This window comes from Xenopus laevis, chromosome 4L (assembly GCF_017654675.1).
Source record: "Xenopus laevis strain J_2021 chromosome 4L, Xenopus_laevis_v10.1, whole genome shotgun sequence".
NCBI classification, from domain to species: Eukaryota; Metazoa; Chordata; class Amphibia; order Anura; family Pipidae; genus Xenopus; species Xenopus laevis.
The window spans coordinates 69,460,862-69,478,601 of NC_054377.1; the positions used below are offsets into that span (position 1 = coordinate 69,460,862).

The 17,740-nt window shown below is 37.4% G+C and overlaps 1 protein-coding gene across 1 annotated transcript in view; it reads left to right on the forward strand.

Annotated features, from left to right (window-relative positions):
- Positions 1-324: 324 nt before the first annotated feature.
- sf3b3.L (splicing factor 3b subunit 3 L homeolog) overlaps positions 325-17,740 on the forward strand; it is a 33,443-nt gene continuing 16,027 nt past the window's right edge. The window contains exons 1-11 of the mRNA XM_018258075.2: positions 325-466; positions 2,737-2,849; positions 4,115-4,441; positions 4,976-5,148; positions 6,063-6,204; positions 7,765-7,877; positions 8,550-8,687; positions 10,605-10,708; positions 11,878-12,043; positions 13,023-13,118; positions 13,213-13,285. Of these exons, the coding sequence (XP_018113564.1) occupies positions 2,780-2,849; positions 4,115-4,441; positions 4,976-5,148; positions 6,063-6,204; positions 7,765-7,877; positions 8,550-8,687; positions 10,605-10,708; positions 11,878-12,043; positions 13,023-13,118; positions 13,213-13,285 (1,402 nt within the window). The 5' untranslated portion in view covers positions 325-466; positions 2,737-2,779. The remainder of the gene's footprint in view (positions 467-2,736; positions 2,850-4,114; positions 4,442-4,975; positions 5,149-6,062; positions 6,205-7,764; positions 7,878-8,549; positions 8,688-10,604; positions 10,709-11,877; positions 12,044-13,022; positions 13,119-13,212; positions 13,286-17,740) is intronic.

A 17,740-nucleotide genomic window follows, 5' to 3' on the forward strand; every position in this document is an offset into this window, starting at 1 on the left:
TGGGCTTGCGGTATTCTTTTTTTTTTCCTTCCTAACTAACTAGCACTTCCGCCCGCCCTAAACGCGGCTTCCAAAAGACGTCGTTAGCTGTCCTCTTTATTGCCTGCGAGTTATTGGTTCACGGGGGTAAAAACGTTCTTCATCTGTGAAGTGTGATTTGCGCTAGATATACATATACGCGAGCCAAAACGAATAGCTTTATTTCACGCTGTACATTTTGCGTGAATGGTTAGCAGTGTAGGCAATCCTCTGGACAGCACTTTGTGAGCCTTTCACAGGGCCCCGTGCAGCGCTCGATTTGTGGTAGGACGGCGCGAAATGGCGGTCGAATGATTGGCGCCTACCATCCGGCTAATTCTGCTACCATCCTTGTGTTGTGAGATCTGTAAAATCCACGGTCACCGCGCGGATCACACGCAAGAGCCTGTATCGTTTTATTTCCGGGAAAGCGGTCCCCGACGGAGAGGTAAGTGGCTAGGCCTGTATAATGCTTCCAACCATTGCAGCTGGCGGATCAATACAGCGCCGTGTATGCGACTGGTACATTGTGTGCGGTTCCCTGTCTCCTGCCGGGTTGGTTTGTTGGCAGTGTATGTTACGTTTCCATTGAATGTGAAGCTAATGAATACTAAACCTCCACAACACTGTACAGCCTTACATTATTTATTAGGCATCTGGGTATCCAGCATCTGAAGTGGGAGCTTGTTACAATCTGCCCAATTTCAAATAAGACTACATGCACCACCACTGTTGGATAAAGGACCTAGTATTGGCTACAATCACCTTTTTCTGGAAAAAAAATACTGGCCTTCCTAATTATTTATCTTTTTTCCCTATTAAAGGAGACATTTTGTGTAACAAAAAACAAGAATGTACCAGTGGGTTATACTCATTTAGCTATAGAAGAATTGTGGTTAAAAAAAGTAGTGTTTCAGGCTGATTTATTGATTATTTCTGCAAAAACCCTGAAAAGCCCTCCATTCTCTTCCACTTCCTGCTCCCTGAATTCCCAGGCTGTGCAGGGGAGCTGGTGACTCTCTGCTCACTGCACTGTAGGACGGGAACCAATAAGCAGCTAGCAGGACCTGATAGGAAACTGAAGCCTGTCTGTGCTTGTGTGACTGCAGGGCTGTGATTGGCTGTCCCCTCCTACTGTGCTTCTGGCAGGGATGGGACCATTAGGATATGCCAACCATTTTTAAAGATATTATTTTTTAGCACCATGTTATTTCTTATAATTGCCTATAAAATTAGGGTTTTTTTCATTCACCTTTAATAACATTGGGATCAACCATCAATTTTACCAGCCAGGCCAGTAAAACACCGGCCAGTTGGCAACCCTGGAACAGTGGTATGGGGGGGGGGTAAAAATTGAGTGGCAAATGTGTAATAAAAGAATGGTATATGGGATACATTGAGAATAAAGATGCATGGGAATTGGAGGAAAGAATTGTACATGGGGTGAAGAAGACAACAAGGAGTAAATGAAAGAGCCTGGCAATTGAAGTGAGAGTGGAAGGAGAGGGGTTCAAGGAAAGGATTGAAAGACTCTGTCGAGGAAGAGAGAGAGGCAATGACAAGTTGGGGGTTAAAGGAGAAACCAAGAAAAAAGGGGAAAATAAGAATACTGAAAGGTTTGGCTAGGTTTGGAGTAGAATACATGAAAGCTAATGCATATGTTGGCTCTTTAAAATAAGTGTAAAGCACATGCATGTGTACAAGGTGAAAAGGCCATAGTGAAAGGTATTCTAATTTGAAAGGGGGCCTCTAGCTTAAGCTTTTGTACTGAGTTTTTTGGGAATGTCTGTTTGCTGTCTTAGATACTATGAACGTCCAACTTTAGGATTTGTTAAAGTAGATTTTGGGTAGTTCACTTTTAAATCAACTGCTGAAATGATGCAACTGAGTTCTTAGACAATTTTCAGTTGGTCTACATTTTTGTAGTTTTTGAATTATTTTCATTTGTTCAACAGCTCTCCTGTTCCTGCTCAATTCCAATTTACTCTAGCAACCAGGCATTGGCTTAAATAGGAAATTAATAGGCGAGGGCCTGAATAGAAAGATAAGTAGTAATAAAAAATTAACAATAATTGTTGCCTCTCAGAGCAATTGTTTTTTTTTTCTTTTTGGCTGATGGGTCAGTGACCCCGTTTGAAAGCTGTATAGAAGCAGAAGGCAGTGTCGTTAAATCAGCCCTGTGTAGGTCCCACTAATCCAGTTTAACATAAAATGGTCTGGGAAGTTTGGTATTCATTTAAATGCAAAATGTGTCTGCATTTAGTGCAGTGAAGTTACATTTTCCATTTCACTGTAAAATTTCAAGTGTAAGAGCCTGAAGTTACCAATCCCACATTGCTAATGTCTGAGCATCGCTGTGCTGTAATATAATGGTGCTCCAATATGTTTACTTTGAGGGAAAGATAGAGAACTTCAAATTTCATCAATAGCAATAGTTCTTCAGATGGCTAGTAGCCATCCAGGATGCTTTTGCACAGAATATCCTGTTTCATCAGAGCTAAGATAAGAACAAAAGGTATATTTGAGAAGCAAATATTTGAAAAACAAGCATTTAGAACTTCAGAGAGTTTAATATGTGAACAGAACCTGCTCTAAATAACTGAATTTGCAATAGTAAGAGTACGGATTGACAACACAAAGTTTTAAAACAAATTGGAAACATGAGTTTTTTTATTTTTTAGATGTCTGCCATAAGTTATTTTCATTTTTTCCTTACAGTTGTGTTTGATATTCTTTGTGGATCTCACCGACTTCTTTCATCATGTTTCTTTACAATATTACCCTACAGAGGGCCACAGGCATAAGCTTTGCCATTTATGGCAACTTTTCAGGTAAGTGAACTTGAGTCATCTATTCATTGTTTCACATAAACTCGTATTAAAAAGTTCTCCTGTTCTGGAAACATTTGTGGCCTATTAGTTGAGTGTTTGGGGTTAGAGCAAGGAAAACTGCCCCTAAACCATGTAGGCCTCTCTCAAAATATATTGCATAAAACAGCTCCTATGTAAAAAATATACTTTTTTTTTTTTGTTTTTTAAGTAGTATGTGCCATTGGGTAATCCTTAAAGGGGTCGTTCACCTTCCAACACTTTTTTTCCAGGTCAATTGTTTTTAGATTGTTCAGCAGAAATATACTTTTTCCAATTACTTATTATTTTTTTCCTATTTTTCTAAAATTTGTCTCTGGTGTTTGAGTCTGGCAGCTCAGTAATTCAGGTGCAGACTGAACTATTAGTTTTGCAACATTTAGTTGATACATTTCTCAGCAGCATCTTGGGAGTATTAGCAACTATTGTTTCAATTCTAACAGCTGTCTTTAATGAGATTTGGGGGATTCTGCTTAGCAGGGCAAAAGATAAGAAATGTATCCATTTAGAACAGTTTACAGGGTTGGCGAACCCCTCCCCCCTCCCAGAGCTGCTTTAGAAGGTGAAAAAAATGACACTTTACACTTTATTAGAAAAATTGGCACACATCACACATAGAAAATAGAAAGTAATTGGAAAAGTCTTTAATTCTGGTGAACTATCTGAAACCAACTAAACTGAAATAATGTTGGAAGGTGAGCAACCCCTTTAATAGAAAATTTAAAGTAGGTTCTAAGGGCCGTGGCACCATAGTATTCACTGTGCACATTAACAAACCAAGGGTTAACTACATTTTAGGTTACAAAAGCCACTTAATTTAAGTTCTCTATTTAGGCCACTTAACATGATATAAGCAGTATATTCATTCCGGAGATATGGTTTTCGTTTAACTGAACTGAAGGAGCTGCTGATTGATGCTTAAATTCTCCTATGTTTGCTGGGAATGATCATGATTATCATGTTCTATACTGGTCATAAAATGTGTCATTCATTTTTGATGAGATATATGTATAAATATTTGTATCATGGTTGTCTTTCAATTTAAGAAGTAATATATTAACATTTATTTTTGGCAGTTCAGATAGTGATTATGCACCTTTTTACATAAGCCCAACTGAATGATCTTATGTAAAAATGAGGGATGTCTTTTCCTTTAAAAAATCAATACATAAAGTGAAGTTGTGCTGTTGATTAGACATTAACCTATATATTTTCTTATTTACAAACAGGAACTAAATTGCAGGAAATTGTAGTTTCACGTGGGAAAATTTTGGAGTTGCTTCGACCTGATGCCAACACTGGTAAAGTGCATACACTTCTGACTGTGGAGGTGTTTGGTATTATACGCTCTCTTATGGCTTTCCGCTTGACTGGTGGCACAAAGGATTATATTGTAGTAGGCAGTGACTCAGGGCGCATTATCATCCTGGAGTACCATCCTTCTAAGAACATGTTCGAAAAGATCCACCAGGAAACCTTTGGAAAGAGTGGCTGTCGGAGGATTGTACCTGGCCAGTTCATTGCAGTGGATCCCAAAGGCAGAGCTGTAATGATAAGTACGTTTAATTGTGCTTTTAACTATGTGTCTTTAATTCATATAATAATAATATTTCTGCTGTATATGCAGCGCAGAATGATGAGCTTTCATGTCTCTTCTCTGACAAGTAGTGGAGAAAATGAATAACTCTGACATTTGGCTGTATTTTTAATTGTGTGTTTTGAATATTGCTGCATATTTTTGTGCTGTCTGCTTCTTCTAATGCCATTCCTGTATAATTCCCTCTTTGGTTATTTCTGATTTACACCGACAATGACATGCCGTATCTTACGCTCTACAGAATAATTTAGAGAGTTCAAGACAGAAGTTAACATTAACATAGTTTGTGTGTGTGGTTTTTTTTTTTTTGTGTCTGTGTATAGAAACCACATACATAGTCTCTCTGCTTTACCCCAGTGCTGCTTTTACACAGTGCCGCCTAGGATTTGTGCTTCCCTGGCCTACGCCATGTACTATACTGATACTTATGTCCATGTGTTCATTATCTGTAACATGTTTAAAGCTTATTTTTTTCTTTTTAAACTTTTCACAGGTGCAATTGAGAAACAGAAATTAGTATATATTCTAAACAGAGATGCGGCAGCTCGACTCACAATCTCTTCACCACTGGAGGCACATAAGGCTAACACTCTAGTGTACCATGTTGTAGGAGTTGATGTTGGTTTTGAAAACCCTATGTTTGCCTGCCTGGAGATGGATTATGAGGTAAGGCTTTAACTTTCATTGGTGCTTGATGTTCTTTATATTGAGTAAACTGTTAAAATGTATTGTTATAAATACAGACATATCTTTGTAATGGATACTTTATTATTCATAATGATAATGGCACTAATTCTTGCAAAGAAAATCCCCGTTACAAAATCTGGAGGGCAAATAATGGTTGCTAGAAACAGGTTTTAACATCCAACACTCAATAAGCAACTTTTGAATTTGCACAGTGGATCCTGTATAGAAGATGGATGTCATCTACTTAATAATAACTGATGAAAAACAAGATGGCTAGTGATCAGACCCTAGCCTCTCTATTTGCTTTTATTTAGTATGTGGTGGGTTGCTTCACTCATACAATTTGCATGTTTCAATGAATGCTGCTCATAGGTTACTTCCAACGCTTCTTTGTTGACCTGTAGCTGAGGGCAGAATCTAAACACTGCTTTATACACACATGCAAATACAACTTCATATAGTACCCTGAGCATATGAAGTCATGTTCTTTTTAACAGCTGAAAGTAAATGTTGATGTGCATGTCTATTAAGCAGTGTTTATTTCCACATTTTCCAGATTCTTTGAGAATCTGATTTCTTTGTTCTCCATGCTTTCCTGGATGACATTCCTATACCCATATTATCTCCATCAAAGCTAATTTGGCTGAACTCACTAACTTTGTCTCCCACAATTCGTAGCTTGTGAGATACTTAGCGTTGCTGAACTCAAATGATAGTTCGTTTAAGCAGCACACAATGATGAGCTTTCATGTCTCTTCTCTGACAGAGACCGTGGAGAATATGAATAACTCTGACATTTGGCTGTACGGAGCATTGTTTTCCTTTCTGTAAATTGCTATTAAAATATCTTTGAAGATTACTAATTTTTTTTGGTTTGGAAATGTTGTGCTTAGGAAGCTGATAATGATCCAACTGGAGAAGCAGCAGCCAACACACAGCAGACACTGACATTTTATGAGTTGGACCTGGGACTGAACCATGTTGTGCGGAAGTACAGTGAGCCCTTGGAAGAGCATGGAAACTTCTTAATTACAGGTTAAAATGGGGGATTAAATGTGGGAAATGTGTCATTGGATTTCTAGAGATTAAGTTTAAAGGGGGCTGTCCACTTTTACCCCCCAGTGGCAGACATGAACATGTTATGGAATTGAATTCACTTTGAAAAAGCTTCAGTTAAATAAAATGAACATTTTACAATAGCTATGCCTCTGCAGTTAGCTCTTCCTGGTGGTCAAGTCAGATCAATGTCCGCTAAATTACCCCAGAAAGATCATGCTCAGTAGTGTCCTCTGCTCTGTTTTATGTGAGCAACTTAAGTTTACATATCCATGGATGGGCAACACAGTGGTTATGGTACAGAAATCGTTAAACGACTAGATACCAGTGTAAACTGTGTAAAATTCTTGGGCAATAATTTACTTATATCCCAGTCCACAATCATACAAAATTAGTCTGCGGATGCAATGAACAGGCACCAAAACAGTGACTGGAAGGCAGATTTAGTTTACATTGACCCCCATGTATCAAAAAATCAGGTGGTCTCTGTAACCTAAACTGATGTCATTGTATTTTGTATATTTTAGGGGCCTTCCCAATTCTCTTCCCATTGTTTTATTTTGTGAAAAGTGTTTATCAGCAATACTGCACTTTTTAAACTTTAAAACAAGTTTTCAGAAGTCTTGCTGCAAATGTAATTTAATGCCATACATTATTTGTGGCCATGTGTGGCAATGTGGAAAAAAAAACATCCTCTTAAAATTTTACACACATGTATATACGTTGACACCATGTTTATGCTTTCGTTAACACTGTTGAAGTGGAAAGTGTGTACAGGAACAACCTTTAAAGTTTTAAAATCACATATATAGTTCCACAGGATTTGAAACATACAGGATTTTTGTGTTTTTTATGTATAGTGTTGTCTATCCTTGCAACAAAGTGATGAGTTTTCATGTCTCTTCTCTGAGAAAATCATGGAGAGAATAAAATACTGCTGATAAGTTGCTGGGACTTGATAACCACTGATTAAAAGGGTGGTTCACCTTCAAACAACTAGTTGTTTTCAGATAGATCACCAAAAATAATGACTTTTTTTCAATGACTTTACATTTTATTTTGACCGTTTTTCTAATATTAAAGTGTAAAAGTCTCTCTTAACCTTCTGAAGCAGCTCTGGGAGGGGGTGGTCGCAGACCATGTAAACTGTTCTAAGTGGATACAGTTAGTTGATACATTTCTTATCTTTGTCCCTGCTGAGCAGAATCTCTGGGTTTCATTGCAGGCAGCTGTTAGTATTGATACATTAGTTGCTAATATTCCAGACATGCTGCTGAGAAATGTATCCACTAAATGTTGCAAAATTGTAACAGTTTAGAGTCTGCACCTGAATTACTGAGCCTCCAGACTCAAACACCAGAGAAAGGAACATTCAACTTTACACTTGGATTTTGGAAAAACAGTAAAAAATAAATAATGGAAAGTAATTGAAATAAGTCTTTATTTCTGGGGAACAACCTAAAAACAACTGAATTGAAAAAAGTGTTTGGAAGGTGAACAACCCCTTTAAAGTAAATATAACTTCTCTTCCGTAACTAGTTCCTGGAGGATCAGACGGGCCCAGTGGAGTGCTCATTTGTTCAGAAAACTACATCACATATAAAAATTTTGGAGATCAGCCAGATATTCGCTGTCCTATTCCTAGGAGACGGGTGAGTTTGATCCTTTCTTTTCAGCACCCACAATTCGCATTCTGACGTTTTTTCTTTTTCATTAAAAAAAACAAAAAAAAACTATTGTTGCATGATTCTTATGTACCGATCATACAGGTGGTTTCAGCAACCATAATGGCCCCATGTGGCACTGGCTCTTAAACTGAGCCAGTACAGATACTGGCAATAGTTGTGTATTAACTAACTGTGTATTAAATGGAGAATTTATATTTTGTCATTTTCACTTAAATTGTACTTGTGTATAATCTACACTAGCTCATTAAAGGACAGAGTCTGGATAACTGGATATGCCAGTGTGTTGGCTTTGACTACTCCACACCTTCCCCCAGGGATTTATAATTGCCTAACTCAGACCTTGGGGCAGTTTTCTATTTGCTGGGAAATGTACCGACCCCAGATACTTTTCAGGAGAGTGCTTTGCCTAACATAAAGGGTTATTTTACTTATTAGGTTATTATTTACTCAAATTATGAGCAATGGTGCCTACAAGTAATCTGCACATTTTCATGAAAATTGTTGGTCTTTTGTTAAATGCTGCTAATTAATAACTATTGCTTATTTAGCTCTGTTTTGAGAATTTTTTTGGAATTTTTTTTGGAATATTGTCTTTAAAAAGCACAATATTTTATTGTTCTTTCCTTCACTGAATAGAATGACCTGGATGATCCGGAACGTGGCATGATATTTGTCTGCTCCGCCACACACAAAACCAAATCCATGTTTTTTTTCTTGGCTCAAACTGAGCAAGGAGATATCTTCAAGATTACATTAGAAACTGATGAGGACATGGTAAGCTGCTTTTAAAATTCACTTGATTAATTGCCTTAGGTATACAGGTATGGGATCTATTATCCAGAAAGCTCTAATTGTATTCGTGCCTGATTTCCCTTTTTTCACTGTAATAATAAAAACATAACTTTTACTTGACAGAAGCAAAGCTAGCATAAATGTTTGTTGGTCATTCTGATTTTTTTGTAATGTTTAAATCTTTTAGTAGCCTTAAGGAATGGTGAATTCCAGATAACAGATACCATGCCTGTAGTATGATAGCAGGTAAATGATAACTTTTGAATACCAGTTGTCTAGCTGTAGATTACCACGGGAAAGCTGATGGGTAGAGACATTTTGCTTGCTGTGTTTATTGACCTGTTATTTATATAGCTATGTGTCCCATAATGGAGGGAGAATAAATTGATTAGTCAAATTTTAAACTTCCCTGAGTGGTTTTTTTTATATTAAACCAATGTCTAAAAAGGTCTTGTTTCCTTGGTAAAATTGACATTACTGAGACAAAGGCATGGAGTTAACCAATGCTAATTTGAAATGTAGTGTTTCTGATCTTTACAGTATGGGGCTTATTTACCTTTTGATTTATTACAACTGTGCTATGTGTTGTTCTATGCTGTACATATTGCATCCCATGTGCTATTCAGTGAGTTGGCAACTTAGCTTCTCTTATCAGCCATATGTTCCATCAGTTTAGATTCTGAAATCTAAAGAAGTTAATTGGAGTAAAACTGCTACATATTGTACAACATATGACATCTGAAAGGTTTCCAGTTGCTGTTAACTACAGCTCTTAAAACGCTTTACAGTGTTGGAATATGCTTTCTTATATAGTTGTCGGCTAGTTGCTGTCAATCTTAAAGGAACCGTTACACCAGAAATACTACTATAGTTCATATAAACAAGCTGTTGTTTAGCAATGGTGGAAATTGAAAAAAGGCTACTTTATATGGCACAGGTTAAATAGTGGACAACACCATTATGTTCTACAGAGCCTATCTGCTGTGTAACCTGAGACTTTTCTCATTTGAATGGCTGCCCCCATTGCTACACAGCAACTTATTTATATAAACAATAGTAGTGTTTCTAAAGCAAACACAGCAGTTTTACCAGTGCAGGGCAAAGCTACATTATATTTTTACTTTTAAAACTCATTTTTGATGTTACTGTTCCTTTAAGATCCAACTTTGCTGTTGATAAACCTCCTAACTCTGCCGAGAGCATTGTAAAATAGTACAATCACCCTTACTCCTTGTAGTTTAAAAGGGAGTGAGGATAACTGAGGCTGGTTGGTGTACTCAAGCATTTGCAGCACTGCCATTCTGTGAGGTTTCTTTGCTATTAGGTTTGCCTGCATTTCCTACCTAGTAACATCACAATCTATTAAAAATATACCAACAGCATTATAAAAGCATTGTATTGTTTTTGTTTCTTACTGTATGTTCTGTTAAAACCATAAAGCATTATCTATAAAAAAAAAAGTAATATTTGTAAAGTATAGGGTTGGACAGAATATCTAAATGTCTATCGGTTTAAATACAGGTATGGGATCCATTATCCGGAAACCCATTATCCAGAAAGCGCTGAATTACAGAATGGCCATCTCCCATAGACTCCATTTTATCCAAATAATCCTATTTTTTTTATAAATTATTTCCTTTTTCTCTGTAATAAATCCCAACTAAGATATAATGAATCCTTATTTCAAGCAAAATCAGCCTATTAAAGTTTAATGTTTAAATGATTCTCTTGTAGACTTACGGAAAGATCAGTAATCTGGAAAGCCCCAGGTCCCAAGCTTTCTGGATAACGGGTTCCATACCTGTGGTATAAGGATGTTGACTTTTGCTTTGCTTGGCTTGCTTTTTCTCACCATAGCTTACAGCTAGTATTAAACTTAAATTCTGTATGTGCACTTAGGTAACAGAAATCCGCCTGAAATATTTTGACACCGTTCCAGTTGCAACAGCTATGTGTGTGCTTAAAACTGGCTTTCTCTTTGTGGCTTCGGAGTTCGGAAACCAGTAAGTGCCCTGTGTGTCTTAATTGCAACTGACTGTGAGGGTGACAGATTAATTAAAGTTAAAGCTGAGGTTTTGGTCATGCTTTATATGTCTCCAATTAAGTAACATGCTACATTGATCAGTTTTTTTAGCCCTTAAGAAAAGGGAATTTTAATATATATAATAAGCTAATCCTGTCTGTATATTATTTTCTTACTGGAATAAGTAGCCAAACTTGGTTGTACTGTAAACCATTATTAAATGATTCACTTATAATCTAGGGGTAAAATATTTTCATATCCTTGCAACCCAGAATGATGAGTTTTCATGTCTCTTCTCTGATGTAAAATATGGAGAGGATAAAACATCTGATGAACTGCTTGGATTTGAAATTCCTTTTTGGGGGGGGGGGTTGCTGTAAAAATCTTGATTCAAAAAAAATTATACATTTCAAATTTAAAACCATTCATTTTTAATAGGTTATAAACATAAAAAGGGTCACCCTTCCCTTATGTGCTTCTCTATTGCTAGAGTTGCTTCAGTCCTTTAAGGGGTTGTTCACCTTCAAACAACTAGTTGTTTTCAGATAGATCAGAAATAATGACTTTTTTTCCAATGACTTTCTATTTTCTGTGTCACAGTTTTTTTTTTTTATATTGCTGAGCAGAATCTCTGGGTTTCATTACCGGCAGCTGTTAGAATTGATACAATAGTTGCTAAATACTCCAGAAATGCTGCCGAGAAATTTATCAACTTAATGTTGCAAAATTGTAACGGTTCAGACCCGTCTGCACCTGAATTAATGAGCTGCCAGACTCAAACACCAGAGACACGAATCATTAGATTTTGGAAAAACAGTAACAAATAAATAATTGAAAGTAACTGCAAAAAGTCTTTATTTCTGGGGAACAATCTAAAAACAACTGAACTGAAAAAAGTGTTTGGAAGGTGAACAACCCATTTAATCGCAAAATCTGGCAGTGGTGGAGATAATTATCCAACGTTCATTATAATGCTACTGGCTTTTTCAAAACACACTCCGATTTAATATGAAAGAACAATCCCAGCTTTGTGTTCTCTTTAATGTAAAACATACCAGAGGCTTTTGATCAAGCCTAAGGCCAGCTTTAGATTTTGCTTCAGAGAAATGCCTTATTTATTGACATCTAATTTATTTTTATTTTTTGCAGTTACCTCTACCAAATTGCTCACTTGGGTGATGATGATGATGAGCCAGAGTTCTCCTCTGCTATGCCCCTTGAGGAAGGAGATACTTTTTTCTTTCAGCCACGCCCTTTGAAGAACCTTGTGCTTGTTGATGAACAGGACAGCCTCTCCCCTATTATGTCCTGCCAGGTAGTTTAATCAAGCAACTGAAAAACAGCAGGAATAATAATACACATGCTCTGTAATGCTTACTGTTTGTTAGTGGTTGAGGAATAGTATATATATTTCCCTAGCTTTGTGTCCTTTTTATTATTCAAATGGGGTCATTTGAGTTTTTTTTTTTTTTTTGCTTTGTCAAGCTGAAATTTATCGCGGTTACTCCTTTTTTTTTTATATACTTTCTATTCAGGGCCTCTCCTATTCATTTTCCAGTCTCTGTAAAACTATTGCTTTGTTGCTAGGCTAGTCTCAGTAGTTAGCACCGCTGCCTGGCATTGCTGTAGATTCTGAATTTGATTCTAACCAAGGCACCTGCAAGGAGTTTATATGTCCTAGCTAGGGATGCACCGAATCCACTATTTTGGATTCGGCAGAATCCTTCGCAAAAAATTCGGCGAATACCGAACAGAATCCGAATCCTAATTTGCATATGCGAATTAGGGGTGGGAAGGGGGAAACTTTTTTTTAAATTCCTTGTTTTGTGACAAAAATTCATGTGATTTTCCTCCCCGTCTCTAATTTGCATATGTAAATTCTGATTAGGTTTGGACGGGCAGAAAGATTAGAAAAAGGCTGAATCCTAGTTCTAGCATGGTCTAGAAGTATAATTGGCTCCAGATGAAGCTGACTCATAAAAAAAATTTGGAAACCTATACCTGGAAATGTGCAGTGGATGGGGTAATCCCAAATTTATTGCATGGTGCTCGTGACACTATACACAAGATAACAAATGATCTTGTGTATAGTGTCATGAGCACCATTCAATAAAGTTGGGATCACCCTGTTCGCTGCACATTCCAAGTTTTGGTTTCCAAATTATGAGTGTATATTGCTGGTTTGTGACTAGACCAGTACCAATACTGGTACTACACTCTGTAGAATGCTGCGTAACCTGCCCTCTGTTTATTCAGAGTGATGACCCTGTTTTATGTGATGGTTTTTCTTCTAGATTGCTGACTTGGCCAATGAAGACACGCCCCAGCTATATGTTGCTTGCGGTCGAGGGCCACGATCATCTCTCCGGGTCCTGAGGCATGGACTTGAGGTGCCTGATTTAACCTACATGTATTCAGTGGAATAAGAATATTTTATAAAACATGACTTTAAAATTAACTACCACTCTTTTTTTCCTGTACTAGGTGTCTGAAATGGCTGTCTCTGAGCTGCCTGGTAATCCCAATGCTGTATGGACTGTTAGGAGGCACATCGAAGGTATTCGGCTTATAGAAAGATTTCTCTATTTAACAAGACATTTTGGGCATAGTAATATAACATTTTACCAGAGATCCCAAATATATTCGTACAGTTAGTTTAAACAGTACATCCTGTAAGCCTCATCACCTAGATAAAAAAAAAGGTTTACAATTTATAAGCTGCAGAGAGATGCTTTTTTTCTAGGATACTTCCACAGGAAGTGATCATAATTGCCACCATCTCTGCCATAGCAACCCAAGCCCTTTCTTTTTGCCCCCACATGATCAAATTGTTCTTAGTCATGGTTAAAGGAAAAGCTGTGTGTATCAAACTATACATATATGTAAGGCCCCATTCATCTTTTAGATCTTATTTCCAAGGTTTGTTATTTCTGCACATTTTTACTCCGTATAACTAGGGATGCACCGAATCCAAGATTTGTTTCGAGATTTGGCCAGGATTCTGCCTTTTTCAGCAGGATTCGGCAGACTCCTTCTGCCAGGCTGAATCATATCCTAATTTGAATATGCAGATTAGGGTCTGGGAGGGAAATAGCGTGACTGGTACAAAACAAGGACTTCAATATTTTCCCCTTCCAGCCCCTTATTTGCATATGCAAATTAGGATTTGCTTCTCTATTCGCCGAATCTTTCGCAAAAGGATTCCGAACTTCGGCTGAATCCAAAATAGTGGATTCGGTGAGTTTTAGGTTTGCATAAGCTCTCCATGCATTCCAGGCTGGCTGCAAACATCTCTATAAAGTCCTGTTTAAGTAGAAAAGGGGAATGGTGGTCAGTACAAATTTTCAAACAACTTGTCTCCGATTCCTTAAAGGAATTTTTCGTGTAAAAATAAAAACTGGATAAATGGATAGGCTGTGCAAAATAAAAAATGTTTCTAATATAGTTAGTTGGGCAAAAATGTATAAAGGCTGGAGAGAATGTCTAACAAATCAGTCAGAACACTACTTCCTGCTTTTCAGCTCTCTTGGTTTACACTGACTGGTTGCCAGACAATAACCAATCAGAGACTTGAAGGGGCCTAATGGTTCATATCTGTTGCTTTTGAATCTGAGCTGAATGCTGAGGATCAGTTGCAAACTCACTGAACAGATATGTCCCATGTGGCCCCCCCTTTAAGTCGCTGACTAGCTCAGAGTTATAGAGCTGAAAATCAAGAAGTAGTGTTCTGGCTATTATGTTACACATCCATTCACTCCAGCTTTTATACATTACATTTTTGGCTAACTAACTATATTAGAAACATGTTTTATTTTGCAAAGCCTATCTATCTACACAGTTTTTATTTTCACACTGAACTGTTCCTTTAAAGGTTGCTTTGTGCTGCAACTGCTACATATGGTCCAAATATAGATAAAGGAAAAGGAATTCCAGCAGGGATTACTGCAAACAAATTTTTATTCAGAGTAGTGGCAAAACACGACATGTTTCGGGTACAATACATTTTATAAAGGGGACTGCTACTCGGAATAAAAGTTTGTTTGCAGTAATCCCTGCTGGAATTCCTTTTCCTTTATCTATATGGACTATAAAGTCCTGTTGTAGCCCTCTGATGTGTTAAACAAGAATACATAAGGGGGTGTGATCCCGCAAACCAGCATGCTATCTAGTGTAATTAGATCAGTGCTGACTGAAAGGTGCCGTAAATAGAGACCGCTATAGTAGAGAAATGTGCCTAAGTTTTAAACAGGTCTTTATAGAGACTGTTTCTCAGTCCCTGGTGCAATGGAGCCTACAATCTTAGGTCCCCACCCCATTATGGTATTTAGTATAAAGACCAAAGCCTGCTTTTCAAGAGTACTAAAAAATTTATTGAGGGTAATAAATGTGTTAGGGGCAATGTCATGGCAATATTAATGTAGTGCAAGCCCCCAAACATCTCATTTCATACTCTGTCATCTTTTGACAACTCATACTAACTCTGGCTGGTACTTGGTGAAATATACTCCCAATACCAAGCCTCTCTTTTTCTTCCACAGGTGGCTGGTGGTGGAGGAGGTGCTGATTTAACCCCCCTCCACACAGGCAGGTGTGTATTTGAACTGTTCTCTGATGGTGCCTGCAGTTTGGGATGTTCTGTCCACTCTTAAGAAGCTGCGTCCTTCAGTTACTCTGTATCTGTTAGTTTACAGCTTTGGAACAGGCTTGCAGAGCTTTCCCTTCCTAGGGTTTGCCGGGGAATTCACTGAAAGACGACACTAGTCCCTTAGGCATTATTTTATAAAACCGTCTATGTGAATGTAGATTTATTTGGCTCTTGCAGTTTTCTAAATAACTATATGGAATGGAATATTCAATATCTATAAGTAATACCGGATACCAAAAAGTAAATAAACCACTGGATTCTTTCTTAATACTTTGATTGCTAAATCTGGAAAGAATGTGGTAATTAAAGGCTGGTAATTGTAGATGGCTGAGCTGCAAATAACTCATGGTGTGTTATCATGCCAACATGAAGCTGGAAAGATATGACTTCTACCATCTTATTGCTACAACCTTTATTAAAAAATTAAACCAGAACACCATTTTGTCAATGATTATACATAACATAGATTGTTACCTTGCCTTACCTAGTCTCCTTTAGTTTTTGGCTAATATATTAAGTGTCTTTCAGTAATAACTGCATTTTTATTTTGTTGATATATTGCAGCATTTGTATTCATATATTCTAAAACAAGCCATAAAGATATATTTTAATCAGACCGGTTGGTAATTGAGTGCCAGGACTAACAGGTGGCTGTGCCAGTTTTAGGCTTGGTTTACATAAAGTAAGAAAATAAGTCATAATTTCCTAAGGGTTTCCCCTATAATTCCCCTAAATACCGGGTTTCAGACTATAACCTGTCAAGCTGTTCCTGACTATGAGCCACTATATAAAGCCCACTGATCCCCTTAGAATTGAATTGTCTTTTCTGTTACAACGACACATAGGACAAACGCCTTCAACTGTAAAATTGTCGGGTACAATAATCACGTTTACTTCTTTCTAATGATGTTTTGAGAAACAAGCTGAGCTAAATTACCAGCAAACTTCCTTTTCTTATGCAATGCTAACTTTCATATTTACTTGGTTTTTATTTTTTACACTGAACTGTTCCGTTAAACTTTCTTTACACATATCTAACTGTAGCAGTATCTGCAACGTTATTTATAGCTTCCATCTCACCTGCTGATTGTGAATCCTAAATCTTCTGATCTAGTTCTAAATATAGACTTTAAAGACCATTCATATGATTTTCAGAATCCTGACTTGGATTCCACAATGTTTGTCAGAAGACTGGATCACTGCCTAGCTATGCCAATGTAAAAAGCTCCCCTAAATGCCATGATTCCCACTATAACCTGTCAGGCTTCGATTTAACTACGAACCAGTATATATTTCTATTCATGTGTTAATATATAAAGGACAGTTAATGGGATTCAATACACTCACAGTTTGTAGAGGATACTTAATAGATTTTCTGTTAGCGCTGTCTGCTCCCAATCATGTGACTCAGCATGAACATATCAAGGACCAGTGAAATGAAAAGACGCACTCCAACATTTACTGCGGTGTACCAAAGTACCTCCAAAAAGTTTTAATGTGCAGAGTACAAAAAAATCAAACGTTTCAGGAGCTTACTGCCCCGCTTCGTCAGTGATAGCGTACACGAGTTCGGTATTCTGCCGAAACTTCTACAAAGGATTCGGGGATTCAGCCGAATCCAAAATAGTAGATTCGGTGCATTCCTACCGGAAACGTTTGATTCCACTGATATCTCTTTGCCCTCCATGACAAACAGGCCTAGCCCGCTAAAGTTAGGGAAGCATGTCTCCTCTGAGAGTCGAGAGTACTATGTCCCTATGTCATTCAACATTAGATGACCAGCCATTCATTTGGTGCCTAAAGGCACAAACAAATTGTTACATTAGTAGCTTCCTATATTAGATCACCAAAAGTGGACATTTGAGAGTAGTACACATGCAGCATGCAGTACAACTGGAACATTTTATGCCCCAAACAACTAAAGGCAGCACAGCAGGATTATAAGCAGATATAGTTTAATTCTGTTACGCAGTAAAATACAAGCCCGTTCATTCTCTCCATGCATTTTACGTGTGCAAGGAGCAGCTGCATTGCCTTTCTTGTATGAGTATATAATACACAAAAGCCATGAATATCTTGTAAATTATATCCTTATAAACAGTGAGTTCTGTCATCAGTTATAAACGGTGAGTTCTGATGTCATTTCTGTCACATGACTCACTGAAGCTTGTGTATTATAATAAATAAAGTACCCCCAGTTGCAAAATATGAGAATATTAGAAGTTACCTCGGAGTTCCATGACCTGTATAAAAACACTCGGCCTTCGGTCATGAAACTCCTCGGTAACTTATAATATCCTTATATTTTTACAAGAGGGGGTACTTTATTCACTATATAATATATTCAAGTGGGGACTTAACGTTGGT